At 41.0% G+C, this 14,344-nt stretch overlaps 4 protein-coding genes across 4 annotated transcripts; all 4 read right to left on the bottom strand.

The window, feature by feature from the left end:
• Positions 1 to 91: 91 nt before the first annotated feature.
• LOC130696556 (uncharacterized) lies at positions 92 to 2,435 on the bottom strand. Its single transcript, XM_057519640.2, has 8 exons — positions 2,303 to 2,435; positions 2,021 to 2,097; positions 1,865 to 1,954; positions 1,568 to 1,801; positions 1,112 to 1,227; positions 909 to 1,030; positions 708 to 844; positions 92 to 628 (listed from the first exon to the last, which is right to left on the bottom strand). The coding sequence occupies exons 2-8, from the start codon at positions 2,073 to 2,075 to the stop codon at positions 279 to 281; spliced, it is 1,104 nt and encodes a 367-aa protein (XP_057375623.1). The 5' UTR covers positions 2,076 to 2,097; positions 2,303 to 2,435; the 3' UTR covers positions 92 to 278.
• A 984-nt stretch (positions 2,436 to 3,419) lies between these two features.
• Positions 3,420 to 5,401, bottom strand: LOC130696554 (uncharacterized). Its single transcript, XM_057519637.1, has 7 exons — positions 5,279 to 5,401; positions 5,126 to 5,192; positions 4,846 to 5,040; positions 4,657 to 4,772; positions 4,470 to 4,594; positions 4,258 to 4,397; positions 3,420 to 4,196 (listed from the first exon to the last, which is right to left on the bottom strand). The coding sequence occupies exons 1-7, from the start codon at positions 5,300 to 5,302 to the stop codon at positions 3,421 to 3,423; spliced, it is 1,443 nt and encodes a 480-aa protein (XP_057375620.1). The 5' UTR covers positions 5,303 to 5,401; the 3' UTR covers position 3,420.
• A 369-nt stretch (positions 5,402 to 5,770) lies between these two features.
• LOC130696550 (mucin-2-like) lies at positions 5,771 to 8,766 on the bottom strand. Its single transcript, XM_059495436.1, has 7 exons — positions 8,288 to 8,766; positions 8,159 to 8,219; positions 7,850 to 8,101; positions 7,675 to 7,790; positions 7,476 to 7,597; positions 7,271 to 7,407; positions 5,771 to 7,211 (listed from the first exon to the last, which is right to left on the bottom strand). The coding sequence occupies exons 2-7, from the start codon at positions 8,217 to 8,219 to the stop codon at positions 6,016 to 6,018; spliced, it is 1,884 nt and encodes a 627-aa protein (XP_059351419.1). The 5' UTR covers positions 8,288 to 8,766; the 3' UTR covers positions 5,771 to 6,015.
• Positions 8,767 to 9,221: 455 nt separating this feature from the next.
• On the bottom strand, positions 9,222 to 13,106 carry LOC130696547 (uncharacterized). Its single transcript, XM_057519628.2, has 11 exons — positions 12,970 to 13,106; positions 12,826 to 12,895; positions 12,413 to 12,667; positions 12,212 to 12,342; positions 12,027 to 12,148; positions 11,813 to 11,949; positions 11,316 to 11,753; positions 11,144 to 11,259; positions 10,959 to 11,080; positions 10,756 to 10,892; positions 9,222 to 10,690 (listed from the first exon to the last, which is right to left on the bottom strand). Exons 1-11 carry the CDS (start codon positions 13,009 to 13,011, stop codon positions 9,426 to 9,428), a joined length of 2,835 nt encoding a protein of 944 aa, XP_057375611.1. The 5' UTR covers positions 13,012 to 13,106; the 3' UTR covers positions 9,222 to 9,425.
• Positions 13,107 to 14,344: the final 1,238 nt, after the last annotated feature.

The following is a 14,344-nucleotide window of genomic DNA, read 5'->3' as shown; positions in this document are numbered from 1 at the left end:
CGCCCCGATTTTCCAAGTTCCTTCAAAAAAAAAAAAAAAAAGCTGGGCCCAATTGTTGAGGAAATGTAAAAATTGTTTGATTTAAATGTCATTTCGATTCCAAGAATAGGCCACTTGTATTTTGTTAGCAGTTCTATTCAAGCTTATACTACATGAGTTTTAAATTACAAAAAAAATGTTTAAATAGTCTTTTTTTATAAAATTTGTGTACATATTTCCGTTTAAATAATAGAACGAGGAGCTGACCAGCAGTTTCCTTGTTTTTAACTCTCAAAATCTTAGATGAGATTAAATTTTCTGAAAATGAGATAAAGAGGCGAATAAAATGTGATTTTATTGGCTGGTTTGGAGGTCGTCGAACTTTCAGCCGGCGCTAGATCCGGTTGTGACGCCAAGGCTTGGCCGAAATCTTGGCTGATCTTTTCCGAAGCTTTTGCCGACAGTTTGGAATTGGGTTGCAACGACATGCTGGCCGTGTGGAGAACGACTTGACTTTGGCGGCTGCCAGGTGTCGTTGAATCCATCAACAGACGGTACATCCATCGACTGTTGGTCTCCATATTGTCCATGGCGACATCCCTCGTCTTATTCTTCGTTTCGCCGCTACCATCCTTTGACAGACATTCACCTGAAAACATAAAAAAAAAAAAAAAAAACACAATTATGAACGGTCTTTAAAAACAAATAACACGAAAGTAGTAAATCACCAGAGAGTGTAAATGACAGTCCTTCAGAGTTGCCGTCATTGAGGCCGATATTTTTCATAATAATAGTGACATCTTCTGGCTGTTTGTCGTCGACATACCACTGGAATGGTGGAACCGTTCCAATCCGTCCACAGATTCTGTCCGTTTGAAAAATAACGGCATTAAAATGGATTGCGGTGCAAGTGCGAAAACTATTTTTACTTGGCTTCCTTCATGAACGGCGATACTCGATAATATCCTTTACTGCATCGATCTTCTTGTGCTAGCCGACTGCGTCCGTCCATCCTCATAGTCACCCGCCCGCGACGGCAGTTTTTGCTCACCTGTATAATGTCATCATTAAACACAATGTCTCTAAATATAACCTGTTCCATTTCTTTCGAAACGCGTGTGTGAAATGTTACCTTGACGTCCCACGAACAGGCGTAAGGGGTGGAGCGTCCGGCCGGGAACTGAGTCGATTTGTAGGTTAACTCCCTGCGGGAATTGAGATCCAAAAGGATGTTACCTCCGCACCAATCTGTTTCATTATTTACAAAAATTGAATTGACTCCATGAATGGTGAAAACAATACAGGCCATTATGTTGTACGAACAACATTTGCTTGACTTAAATGACCTACTCTTCTATGCTATTTTATGTCCCTTTCTTCCACAATCGAATCAAAAATTAAGAAAACAATGTGCGGTTTGTTCTTTGTGACTTCCATTTCGATCATATAAAGAAGGAAAGATAAAAGCTTGAGAAAGCAACGGTCGAGTGGAAAAGAAGCGGAAAATAGTTTGACCTAAAAAATTGAATTTCTCGTTTCCTTTCGATTTTCGTCTGTCCATTATTTATAGTTGTGGATTTTTCTTTACCTGGATGACCGCCGGGTTTAGTTGGCACGGCCGTTGATGTCGAGATGATGCTGCTGACCCCGATATCTTGTTGTTGATGTCCTTCTGCATTTGACAGCGCTGTTGCATTTTTGGCTATTGCTGCATTGCCAGTTGAGTTTCGGCTTCGCCAAAGGTTTGACACAAAAGGGATGGCCGGGATCTTGAAAGTCACATGACGATTTCCAATGGCGTTCTGGATGTTTTGCATAATTCCTTTTCATGCACGAAATTAATGAATTTCCTTTCATGAATTCAAGATAAGAAATAAGACCAAACCTTTCGAGCTGATGGGCCGAGTTTCAGGCAAAGACACTTCAATCTTTTGATATTTATTCATCGTTGCTTTCAATCGATCCGATACAACTCCTATTTTGGGGGGGCGGGCAATAAAATGATTGTGCTATTTAAAATGAACAATGTGGACTACTTTACCTGCTGAAGCGGATGACATGAAGGCGATTAGAACCGACAAGATGAGCAGACGCATTTTTTTTTCACCAGTTTGATATCTAAATGATACGTTGAAAACGAACGATAAACAATTGAATAACTGGAAATGACAGCAGTCAAATGTGATCAATTACCTGGGCCGGAAAAAGGAGGACACGCACACACACGGAAGACGGGGTCAAAGAATAGAAGGAGGTCAGAGCATATCCCAACATCGAGTTTAAATATTTCCTTTAAAAAAAACAAAATGAAAAATAAACTCACCAAGGCACGCGATATGGACGACACAGATAAGCAAGCAGATATGGTTGGCTAGATGTTGATGCTTTGACGGTACGAGCTGGACTGTTGAGACTGGTCCAATACAACCGACTTTTTTCCGCCTTTCTGTTTTCTCTGCTGGCCCATACTCGACGCAGAAAGAGAGAACAATACTCCTTGTGTATGTAGGTTTCTTCTGCTTACATTTCTCACGTGGGCTGAACGCACCTGAAAAGAAACAAAAAAAGATTAGAAGTAAGAAGGACAGGTGCTGTCTCCTCCTTCCTTTTGATTCTTTCTACACCCGAGGGCTTGTACGTATAAAAAAAAGAGAGAACACCAGTGTCTCTCTCTTTTTTTTAAATGGCGTTGTGGTACCTGAACGATTGTATTGGCAAAGAGATGACATGTAGATATATAGGTCGTTCTCTTTATTTCGTCTGTCCTAAAGATAAATGACGGCTCTAATGACTTCCATTCACATCATGTCTTTTTGACGAGCACTAAATGAGCTTTTTACTTAACGATAAGTAAATTCAGACTGACCTTCTTACAGCGACTCGTTCTAGAGTTTCGAGGCCTTGTTTCCTCTTTTGCATAAGCTCGGCAATAAGTGAAACAACACGTCCAACAAATTGCATGAAAATGTATAGTTATTATGGCCTAGATACGTATACTTACCATTTACATGATGCGAAATTCGTTAAGGGAAGGTTGGACCTGGGATTTTTGGCACGCGGTGAAAGTCTTGAGAAACGCCCGCCAAAGTCATAGAAATTTATCGGTAAGGTCTATTGTCCACCTGGACCATTTCTTTATGTTCGACCTGCTTTTTTTCGAAAAGAAAAAAAAAGTTAGATAGAAAATAATAAGCCAAAAATAATAGGGTTTGATGTCACCTGAAAAAAAAAAAACGTGTGGGAGAAAACGATTGTTTTCAATTGCCTGGCGATAAATTGAATCGATTATTCCATTATAAAATCGTAGGGTCTGTTTAAAATTTTGGAACCACGGGAATCCAAAATTGGACTAGTCAATTATGTATTGACTAACACGCTCGTTAAATGTTTTTTAAATAGCAACTTTTACCAACCTGGTGTTACACGAATGTTTAAAACGCTTTAGGACAATAATTTCTTAAATTTGTGGAATTTGCTAAACACAAATTTTTGCCCGTTCAGACTAATGTACGAAATTGGGTTGCCATTATTCGTTTGACCCTCCAAAACGAGCTCAGGAATGGTGCTGTTCATTTCAAGTGGCACTTGAGAATTCAGTGATTGACCACTAGATATATCAATCAAATGTACCGATTGGTTTGTGGAATGAGGGACATTTGAATCAGAAGTGGTTAATGAAAGATTAGTGGTCAAGGTACTACTCACGACAGGTGCTAATTGATTAGGTTTAAATTTAAATAGGTTAACTGTGGGTTTGGTAGAAGATTGTACCGTGAATGAAGTGTCCCTAGTGATGTTGGATGATGGATGCACATCGAGTAGTGATTCCAAAGGAATGAAAGGCTCGGGAGTCCCAAGAAAAGGCCAAAGAAGGTCAGGATGCACATAGGATATTGAACGTTTCGTTGTGGTAGATGTTCTTTGAATAGCTACAGGACGACGCTTAGTCTTTGCACGGAGAGTGGTGGATGGCCGTTGAGTTGTCGATGGGCGAGCAGTGGTCGATGGTCGGACAGTGGTAAATCGACGTTGAGTGGTCGATGGACGAGGGGTGGTCGATGGAAGTCGAGTTGTATGACGCGCTGCTTGAATCAATCGAGGCCCTTCTCCTGTTTCAAGATCCTCCAACAGTCGACTCATCCATCTGACGTGAAACCTGTCATTTTCCTTGCCGGCATTCATCTTTTTAACGTATGTCTTTTCTAGCAAGCATTCACCTACAGAATAACGATATTCAGCTCTCGTTATGTGTCTAAACGAAGACCATAAATGACTCACCCTGAAGGGTAAATGAAACGCCCTCTGAATAGCCATCATTGATGCCTATATTCTTCATAGTAATGGTGACGTTCTTCTCCGCCTGTTGGCTGTCAAAGTACCAATGGAAGGGCGGAATGTTACCGATCCTACCGCAAATTCTTAATCCATACGAACCGTTATGTTAAAACGAAAAGAAATGGCTTATCAAGAAGTCAAAGGGAATGAATTACTTGACTCGTTTCATGAAGGGTGAAACAGTGAAATGTCCTTTTGTGCAACCCTCCGCATCGGCTAATCGACTGCGACCGTCCATTCTCATGGTAATACGGGCACGACGGCATTTATTGTAATTCACCTGGATAAAACCAAGAATTTATACGGACAATGAACGAAATAAGAGTTTCAAATTCATTTCACCTTGACGTTCCAATTGCAGATGAGGGGGTAGTCGCGTGTGGCCGGAAATCCGGACGATTTAAACAAGGAAAGCCGATCGAAAGACAAGGGGATGTTGATCGTACCTCCGCACGTATCTGCAATTTCCATGTCGGACAACATTTTTCGTGTTTAATCCAAACCAATTGTTGATTGTTCAAAAATAAATACCGGCCACATAGGGATCCCAATTAGCGGGACGTCTTTTTGTTATTGGACGGGCGGTGCTAAAGGGACGATGGTCACGGTAATTTTTCTCGCCGTTATACTCGATCCCCTCACGATCGCCAGTGGCGACAACACCATGTACAGTTATTGACAATCCCTTGTCTCTTGTCAACGATGGAGTCAATGAACGAGTCATGGCTTTTTTTGTCAAATGATAAGCGATGTTTTAACATATTTATTGCCTCATCTGGCAATAATAAAATTTTATGTAATGTTGACTCACCTGCCGAAATGAATGAATCGACTGCAAATAGACTGGAGAATAAGAACACAAACGATTGATGTTTTCCCTGCATCAGTTCAAAATGAAATTAAAGTCTTTACATAAATCTAAAATAATTAGGTACTGGACGAATATTCGACAAAGTTTATTTACCTTTCCACTGAAGATGCCCATCATCAACGTCGATTTGTTTTCACTGGGTGCTTTCACTCAATTTCAACCAATCCAGAAAATACCAGGCGACTGACGTTGAATTTTGGCTTCTACAAAAGGCTGTCGATGGAAGAAAACTGGACAGGGACAACAAAATGTCCGTTTTTTTTTCTTTTCTAGAGACAACCAAACCATTAGACAAAATGTACAAAAGGTTCCACACGGATGTACACAATACTCCAAAGAATTGAAATACCTTTTAATAGTTATTTTTTTTTCCTCATGTCTCTGCTTCATCAATTTCGTTCTCGTTCAACGCATCAAATCTTCCGCCACGAATAAATTGCAACCGTACCCAACGTTTTAGCAACAAATGCTAAATTTAAACTTTGTGTCAAGAGACTCGATGACCTCTATCGTTAAAATTGACTTTCTCTTGCGCTATGAAGCGCTCCAAAGAGCTACCAACTGTGGCGTAGTACGTTGGGCTATTTTTATTCAAATAAATGGGGCGTGCGATATGAGAGCATTAAAATACAATTTTCCTCATCACATCGGCGCACAGATTCCGAAATAATTGTTTCACTTACTTCCCATTCCTCTGAATATGTTACCGAGGACTAGGGGTATCAGTGAATTGGCCAAATGCCCGTCAGAAGTTGACAGAGTAAATGGTACCAATTAATTAAAAATATACATTGACATTTCACTTGAAAAGCAACACATTTTAATAATATTTAAGATGACGCTAATTGCTTTAATTTAGAGAACGTACGTTGAAACTTACGTTGCAATTTGTTAAATATAAATTTCTGACCGTTTAAACTTATATAAGAAATCGATGCGTCATCGACAGCCGCTGGAATTGTAGTGATGGACTCTGTCGTTGCAGGCGTGTGCGGATGAATTAAATACGTTGGTGGTTGGGTGTTGAGTGAAGGATAGAACGATGTCTCGTGACTGGGCGTGATGGGCTGTGGCGTGCTGGTCGGCGATGTAGTCTCAACGTCAATAGTTGTGGTTGTTGGAAATTCAGTCGTTGTTCTTGGAGGTTCAGTCGTCGTTGTGGGAGCAACTGTGCTCGTCGTTGTTGGTTGGGTTGTCGGTTGAGTAGTTGGCAATGTACGGACAATAATAGGGACATTGGACGATGGGAATTGGGTGGCTGTTGGTGCAATAGTTTCATATGTCGTGGGAGGCATTGTTGTGGATGGATAGTTTGGAGAATATGGAAGGGATGTGGACATGGAAACGATGACATCGGGTGATTTTAGGATGACCCATGGGATGTTGGAATAGTTGCTGTAACCCGTGACAGAAGTATCTACCGGCCGGATTTTATGAGCCACTGGTTTACTTTGTTCTGGGTTAACAACATAAGAAGATGTTGAGGTTATGTGGACGTCAGTATGTGGATATTTGGGAATGATCCGAGGACGATGTTTGGAAGCATGAAGTGGACGTGCGGTAGTGGGGGATATCGGGCGACTGGTTATGGCTGATTCATGGAGGCGTCTAATAGGCGAGGAGACTTCTATTGAAGACGGACTAGGGTCGGGAGATTTCAAGATGAGCCACGGGATGCCAGAATCATCGTACGAGAGTGTCTGTCTTGTTTTTGTTGAAGGATGACCAATGGTTGTTGTTGAAGGATAATCAGTGGTTGTTGTTGAAGGATAATCAGTGGCTGTTGTTGAAGGATAATCAGGAGTTGTGGTAATTGGGTGACCAGTGGTTGCTTCGGCACTTGAAACAGGTTCGGTAGAGGGCAAAGTGGTTGTGCGACGTTTAGGATTTGCTAATTTAACCACTCTGGGACCTTCTCCTCTTTCAAAATCCTCCACGAGTCGCTTCATCCATCGTCCTTTCAAACGTTCGTTTTCCTTGTCAACATTCGTGATTTCTTCATCGGATTCATCGTCGATACACTCGCCTATCAAAGATTTTTGCTATCATCTTTTTTTTTATTTGAATTACATTTAACGTGATCACCTTGAAGAGTAAAGGACAAGCCCTCCGGAAGGCCGTCATCAAGACCGATGTTCTCCATGATGATGGTTACATTTTTTGGCTGTTGAGTGTCGACGTACCACTGGAGAGGCGGAACATCTCCAATGCGGCCACAGATTCTTTATTCATAGTAAAAACAAAACGTCAGTCCAGTTTAAATTGACTTAAAATAAATGCTATGTTTTACCTGACTTGTTTCATGAACGGATAAACCGCGTAATAACCGTCGGCACATCCTCTCACATCTGGCAGTCGACTGCGTCCATCAATTCTCATGGTGATTCGAGCCAGACCGCAGCTTTTGCTCGCCTGTACATTAGCCAGTCAGTAACAACGCGATATATATTATTGTTTTTTTTTAATGATCAGCCATCAGTGTTATCTACCTTAACATTCCAGGTGCACAGGAGAGGATAGTCGCGTCCTTCTAGGAATTGTGACGATTCGAAGAGTGAAATGCGGTCGAATGTCAATGGAACATTGACGCTGCCACCGCACGTATCTGAATGAGAGAAATGCTTCAACAGCGAGTGAATAAATACAAATTGATAAACGATTTACCAGCATCGTGTTCAGACCAATCAATGAATGAATTGGACGGACGGATGGTGCTGGTACTGCGACGTGAAATGTATAGCGGGCGGACAGTAATCGGCGGTGGCGGAACGACATTTGCATTTTTCCGGTTTTTAGTTTTTTCTTTTTGGGAATGTCGATAAGGTCCAGTGTTTTCTGTAACCCCGTTTGCATTTACTGGCGTTTCCTGCACCGCCTTTCTCAACATGTCTCTGCCTTTCAAGTACGTAGTAGAACCTTGTGATATTTAAAAAAGAATTAAGTACTGAAAACTTAAACTCATCAATTTCATACCTGTAGAGGTAAAGGAGATCACAAGGCAGAAACCAAACAATAAGAGAAATGCTTGACGCATCTACACACACACAACATAATTAATTACAGAATCCATTCTCGCCTTTAATAAGAAAAACATTTGCATACCGTTCGAATGGTGGTCGAAGAATAAACTGAAAAATTGACACTGGTATAACGATGAGGACGAGTATTCAAATGCTATCCGAGGTTGGACAGAGACTGAGCCATTACGATTGAGCGCAATAGCTTTATTTTTTTTCTCTTTTGTTTTCTCTTCTTTCTATTCATGCCATCGCCACACATCCTATTTGGGGTATCTTATGCAAACACACACGCAAGAGGTAAATATAGTCAACCATTCGTGTAGCTTCTTTCTTGTTTGCTTCATAAATTTCGTCCTCCTTCTAAAAAACGATATCGGAACTCTACGAACTTAAGAGTTGTTTAAAATAAAACCACAGAAATATTCTGCGTTCAACCAATAAAACCTACATACCCATGATGGTTTTGTGAATTTCCATGACACGCATTTCATTAATAAACGTGCACATATTCTTCAAGTTTTCACGTACCATTGAGCGTTCGAAAACGAATCCTTGTTTTCGATTCTTGAATTAACCGAAGCGTTTCTGCGGCGTTATCCATCTCAACACGAACAACCTTTTCCGCTCCTAAAAAAGAATAAAACATGAAGTCAATGATTTATTGAATAAAACAAGAGACCATTTGATACTTTCCAAAACGATTCGAGCTGCCGAAGATGAGACTTAAAGAATACGAATCGTTCGCATCTGTCTTCAATTCCAATGAGCGCGTGGGAGAAGATTCTATCGGAAGAGAAAGCAACTCCCCGCTCTGACTTTCAAAGCAGTTGTGTACAAAGTCATTAAAAAAAAGTGTTTAGATAAAAGTTAGGGGAATTAGGATTGGAAAGTCCGCCTCTTTTTTGCTTAAATAATACAAAAAAAAAAGGTAACTCGTATTTACCACGCACGATTATGCGTTATAATTATTTCGAACTAAATGTTCAGGTAGTGTTTATTAATTAGCGATTATTAAGAAATCCAAAAAATCTAAAAAAATTACGTTTTTATAGCTCAAAACTATTTAAACTTACAATAGATAAATAGGTAGTCTAATTGAATTAACTTATTGAAATACATAACCATCAGTTTGTCTCCAACAACTCTGAAGCTATTCCAAATTCTCCGGTTCACATTTCAACACATAATGGTGGGGCGCGACTGGAGCATCCTACTTTGAATCACTTCTCAGACGAAGGTAAGTTATTTCTCTTTTTTGTTTCTTCTAAAACGGAGGAGAGGTACGAAATGGCTTCTTGGATACCATCATCTGAATTAATATTTGCTGGACTTGCTTTGGAATTCTCGTTGAGAGTACTAGTATGGCTCTTCGTGGTGGACGGGGGACGTGTAGTCGTCGAGCTCTTCGTGGTGGACGGAGGACGTGTAGTCGTCGAGCTCTTGGTAGATGGACGCACCGTCGTTGGACGCTTCGCTATTGTTGAAGGCCTTTTAGCCGTAGTTGACGGGTTCTTGGTAGTAGAAGGACTCTTTGTTGTGGACGGATTTTTGGTACTAGACGGACTCTTGGAAGTGGAAGGATTCTTAAGCGTGGGATTCTTGGTAATAGACGGACTCTTGGTAGTGGAAGGATTAGAAGGATTTTTGGTAGTAGACGAACTGCTGGAAGTATAGGTACTTGTGGTGGTGGAAGGTCTCTTGGTGGTAGAAGAATGAACTGTGTCAAATGACTGGTGAGTAGGCGGACGAATAATCGTGGATTGCGGACTTGTACTATTTGACGGTGAGCGCGTTGTCGATTTCATCGTGGTAGTAGTGATCGATGCCTTGAACGTAGTTGGAGTTTTAGTAGGTACACGACTAGTGGTGGATGGAAGAGTAGTCGGATGTATCGACGTACCAACTGTGACCGAAGGAGTAGTAAAGGTGCTTTGGCTCGTCGGACGCCATGTAATCAACGGCGGATGCGTTACCAATGGGTAAATCACTGTCGTTGATTGGGTTTCATTAGGCGATTTGAGGATAAGCCAAGGAATGTTTTCATTATCCAAGGGAACGATTGGTGTTGCGGCGATTGGTTTTGCCGTAAAAACCTCTTTGTTGGCATTGCTGGATTGCAGAATGACGCTGACAGGTGTAGGATTCACATAGCTGCCGGAGTTGCTAGGTGACTCTAAAATATGATTTGAATCATCAGTATAGAGCGATACCGTAGACATGGATTGGTTTCGATCAGGTGATTTTAAGATCAACCAAGGAATTTCAGACTGATTTTCCGGATCCATTGATGGAACCCGTGTGCCAATGAAATTCTTGTCAGGCAATGGCGATACGGTTGAGACGAATGTACCAGGAATCACTACCCTTGGTCCATCTCCTTTTCCATATTCTTCTGATAATCGGTTCATCCAGCGACTGTTGGACCAATAATTTTCAATGTCGACGTCAATCTTCTTCACATCTGATCTGATTGGGATGCATTCACCTATGTTGTTGATAAGCCATCATTCAATGATAGACTAGTCCCACAATTATTGAAATCATTCTCACTTTGAAGGCTAAAGGACAATCCTTCTGAACGGTGATCGCCGAGTCCAACACTCTCCATGAAAACAGTCACCTCTTCTGGTTTTTGGTCGTCCACGTACCATTGGTAAGGTGGCACCGTTCCGATTCGGCCGCATATTCTTTTCCATCAACACTTTACATAACGCAATACTGCTTTAATATAAAAAGAACGTCGCAACACTTACCTGGCTTCTTTCATGAACGGCGAAACAGTGTAATATCCTTTTGTGCATCCATCCACATCAGCCAGTCGACTGCGTACATCCACTCTCATGGTAACACGAGCACGGCGGCACAGTGGATTCACCTGTACACATGAATTTATAGCCTTAATTCTTTATGAGAGACTACGTTTCCAACAGTTAATTACTTTCACATTCCAAGTGCAGACCAAAGGAAAGCTACGCCCGTTCAAAAATTGTGAAGATTCGTAAAACGAGAGGCGATCAAATAGCAAAGGAACATTGATGACACCACCACAAGTATCTGTTTAAAATCCAAATTTTAAAATGCATGTCAATGTAAAATTTCATGAATCCTACCATACTGATCCCAGCTAATGGGTCGGGCGGTGGTTGGACGGGTCGTTATTGGGCGAACTGTTGTAGTTGAACGCCTCAGATTAGGACGTCGTGTGGGCCTAGTTCGGATTGCGTTACTTGAAGGGCGACGGGTGGGCGGTCGATTGAGATTATTGCTCACATCAGCCACGCCAGTGACTGTAGGTAACGTGCTAGTTGGAGGTAGACTCCCAGAAATAGGAAATCCGGAGGAATTTGTGGATTTCACAGTGTTACTATTGACAAGATCATTGAGATCTGTTTCCATCCAAGGGATAACATTGGCCAAATTGACACCAGGTACGACTACCGTAGGTCCACCCATCGCTGCCGAATCTTTCCAGATTTGGTGGAGCCATAAACTGTTGGTGTTCATAGACCCATTAGTTGTCACGTTGGATTGATAAGGCAGGCATTCACCTATCAATGAAATGGAATATTATCTTTTACGTTTCAATACATTGATATGAATAACTTGCCTTGAAGAGAAAATGAGAAACCAGCAGATTTGTCATCTTCCAATCCTGCATTTCTCATGGTAATTGTAACAACTTCAGGGTTTTGGTTTTCAACGTGCCACTGGAGCGGTGGGACATCACCAACGCGACCGCAAATTCTTTTTCAATTCAAAACAGCCCAATAATAATTTTAGAGGTGATGCAACAATGTAATATTTAAAAAATGTCTACATACTTGGCTTCTTTCATGAAGGGCAAAACGCGAAAGAAACCTTTATTACATTCCTTATCATCGGCCAGTCGACTGCGTTCGTCAATTCTCAAAACAATTCGTGCATGGCGGCAATTCTTACTCACCTGGCAAATGCATCGAAAATAAAAAATGAAGTAACATTACTAGCAGCTCACAAAGAGACCTACCTTGACATTCCACGTGCAGATTAAAGGGTAGGTACGCGCGACTGGAAACCCAGTCGACTGGTAAGTTTCTTCTATCAAGCCGTTCGTCTGATCCTCCGATAGGGGAACAAGAATATTACCACCACATGTATCTACGCACAATTCACTTAATGAATCTCTCACACTAAGCACATTGAAAGCATCAAATAATGAAAAGCGTACCAGCATGATCCCAGCCAATAGTAGGCTTGGCCTGTGGTGGACGACTGTTGCCTGCTGGACGTCTAGTAACTGGACGTCTGGTAGCAGGGCGCCTGGTGGCAGGACGTCTAGTAGCTGGACGTCGTGTTGCTTGACGGTTATTGTTTCGATAATAGTCTGTATTGTATTCCGTCGCCAGACTGGTATTCAGAGTAGGTGACACCGTGACTGGTTGGTCTGTTACACTCATGTTGTGCTGTTTGCTTTCTGTGGAACCTATAAAAAAGAAACCAAACTTCAGAACTCTAGTAATTCATAACATTTTTAAAGGCCCACCAGTGGTCCGACATAAGATACAGGGCATTTTCTACAAGTGAATGTTTTCAACAGCCATCATTTAATTATCAAATATATTGTTTTTAATTGAGGTATACCTGCCCAAGTAAAGGAGACAGCCCATATGCTAACAATCAATACGAATAGCATGTAGCGAATACCTGCTGCCTATGTGGAATGCAAATAAAATCATCCAGTTAAAAAAAAAAAGCATAACCGAAACTGCAAATATAAACATGTACCTTGCCGGCGTATGCTCGTCTTCGAAGACAATGCTGTGACATGGTCTGCCAGTTACTATCTCCTAAATAGAAATAAAAAATAGTAAGGAAAATAGTGTACAATCCCAAAATATTCTTAGCAACTGAAATGTTTCAGAGGCCCAGGTTGGGTAAAGACTGACTGTTGGACGGCAAAAGGAAACGAACAATAAGGTATTTACGATTAACCGAGGGCTATGTTTTGGCCTACCTCTTTACTATACAAAAATGGCACGGAGCTTATGCTGTTTGGTCCACGTTTTTTTTCTTTTTTCAATAACACTACGTAAATGCACACATGGTCTTTAGTCACGTGATTAAGTGTTTAAAAATGTCGTCGAACGACTTACTTTTTATTGTTGTCTTCCATTTGTAGGAGGCTTAAATGTTACGCACAGCTTTTTTTGTAGATATGGAATTGTAGCCTTAATATCGCCGTGTTTCCACTTCTTTAATTGCGACCCCTTTCATGTCTACAATAGTAAAAGGTAGTTAGTGGTAAAGAATAACTGAAACAAAAAAATCAACACCTTAATTTTTGAAAATAGTTTGAAATTGAGGGTGACCTGCTCTTGGTGTGAAAGGGAACCGGAAGCCGGAATGAGGGCAAAGGTTCCATTGTCTTTGATAGCCGCGACCACGAAATCATCCATTCGCATCTTCTCATTTAAATAAAACGAGCACGTGGGTTGATTCCAATATAGAAGAGAAAGCTTCAATACCCGTATTCACTATTATTTCCCAAGGTACAGTTTTTACGTTTAAACAAACGTACAAAGATTTCGGGACACCACCTGAAAAAGAAAAAAAAACTGTTAAGCTTCACATACTGCCTTTGCTCGAGGATTACCATCAATGGTGATCGGTTCGTAGTTTCAACGGATACAATGGAAGTGATTCGAGAAAATAAAACGCGCATTGCCACAATTTATCAAAACATACGAATGCGAGAACATTCGTTTTCTTGCGTTTACAGATAACATATGGTACGTTTGAGGTTCCCACACGTCACATTTTAAAAATAATTTTTTAATGTACCTTGCATGTGCTACTGTTGTTTGTTTCGAGCGGTACCCACATTTGCTGGGCCATAAGGTGCTTTCTCGACGTCCACGAAGGCAGTCTATTTTTGCCTAAATAAAAGGAATAAACAATTATTTCAGCAAAGAAAGACGTACAGTGAGATATGAGCTGGATATATGTGTCGAACTACTGTAACGGTAGGGAACTAGCCGACGCAGGTAGCTCTATTCAATACCAGCAAAAGGATTTGAAATCAACTATGTTTAAAATTTTCTATTGAAGCATGCAAAACCAACCAATTAGGCAAAAAAAAAGGAGGTAGCCCCCCTAGTGA

This window comes from Daphnia carinata, chromosome 5, assembly GCF_022539665.2.
Source record: "Daphnia carinata strain CSIRO-1 chromosome 5, CSIRO_AGI_Dcar_HiC_V3, whole genome shotgun sequence".
Taxonomy (NCBI): domain Eukaryota; kingdom Metazoa; phylum Arthropoda; class Branchiopoda; order Diplostraca; family Daphniidae; genus Daphnia; species Daphnia carinata.
This window is presented reverse-complemented; position numbering and strand designations above follow the sequence as displayed.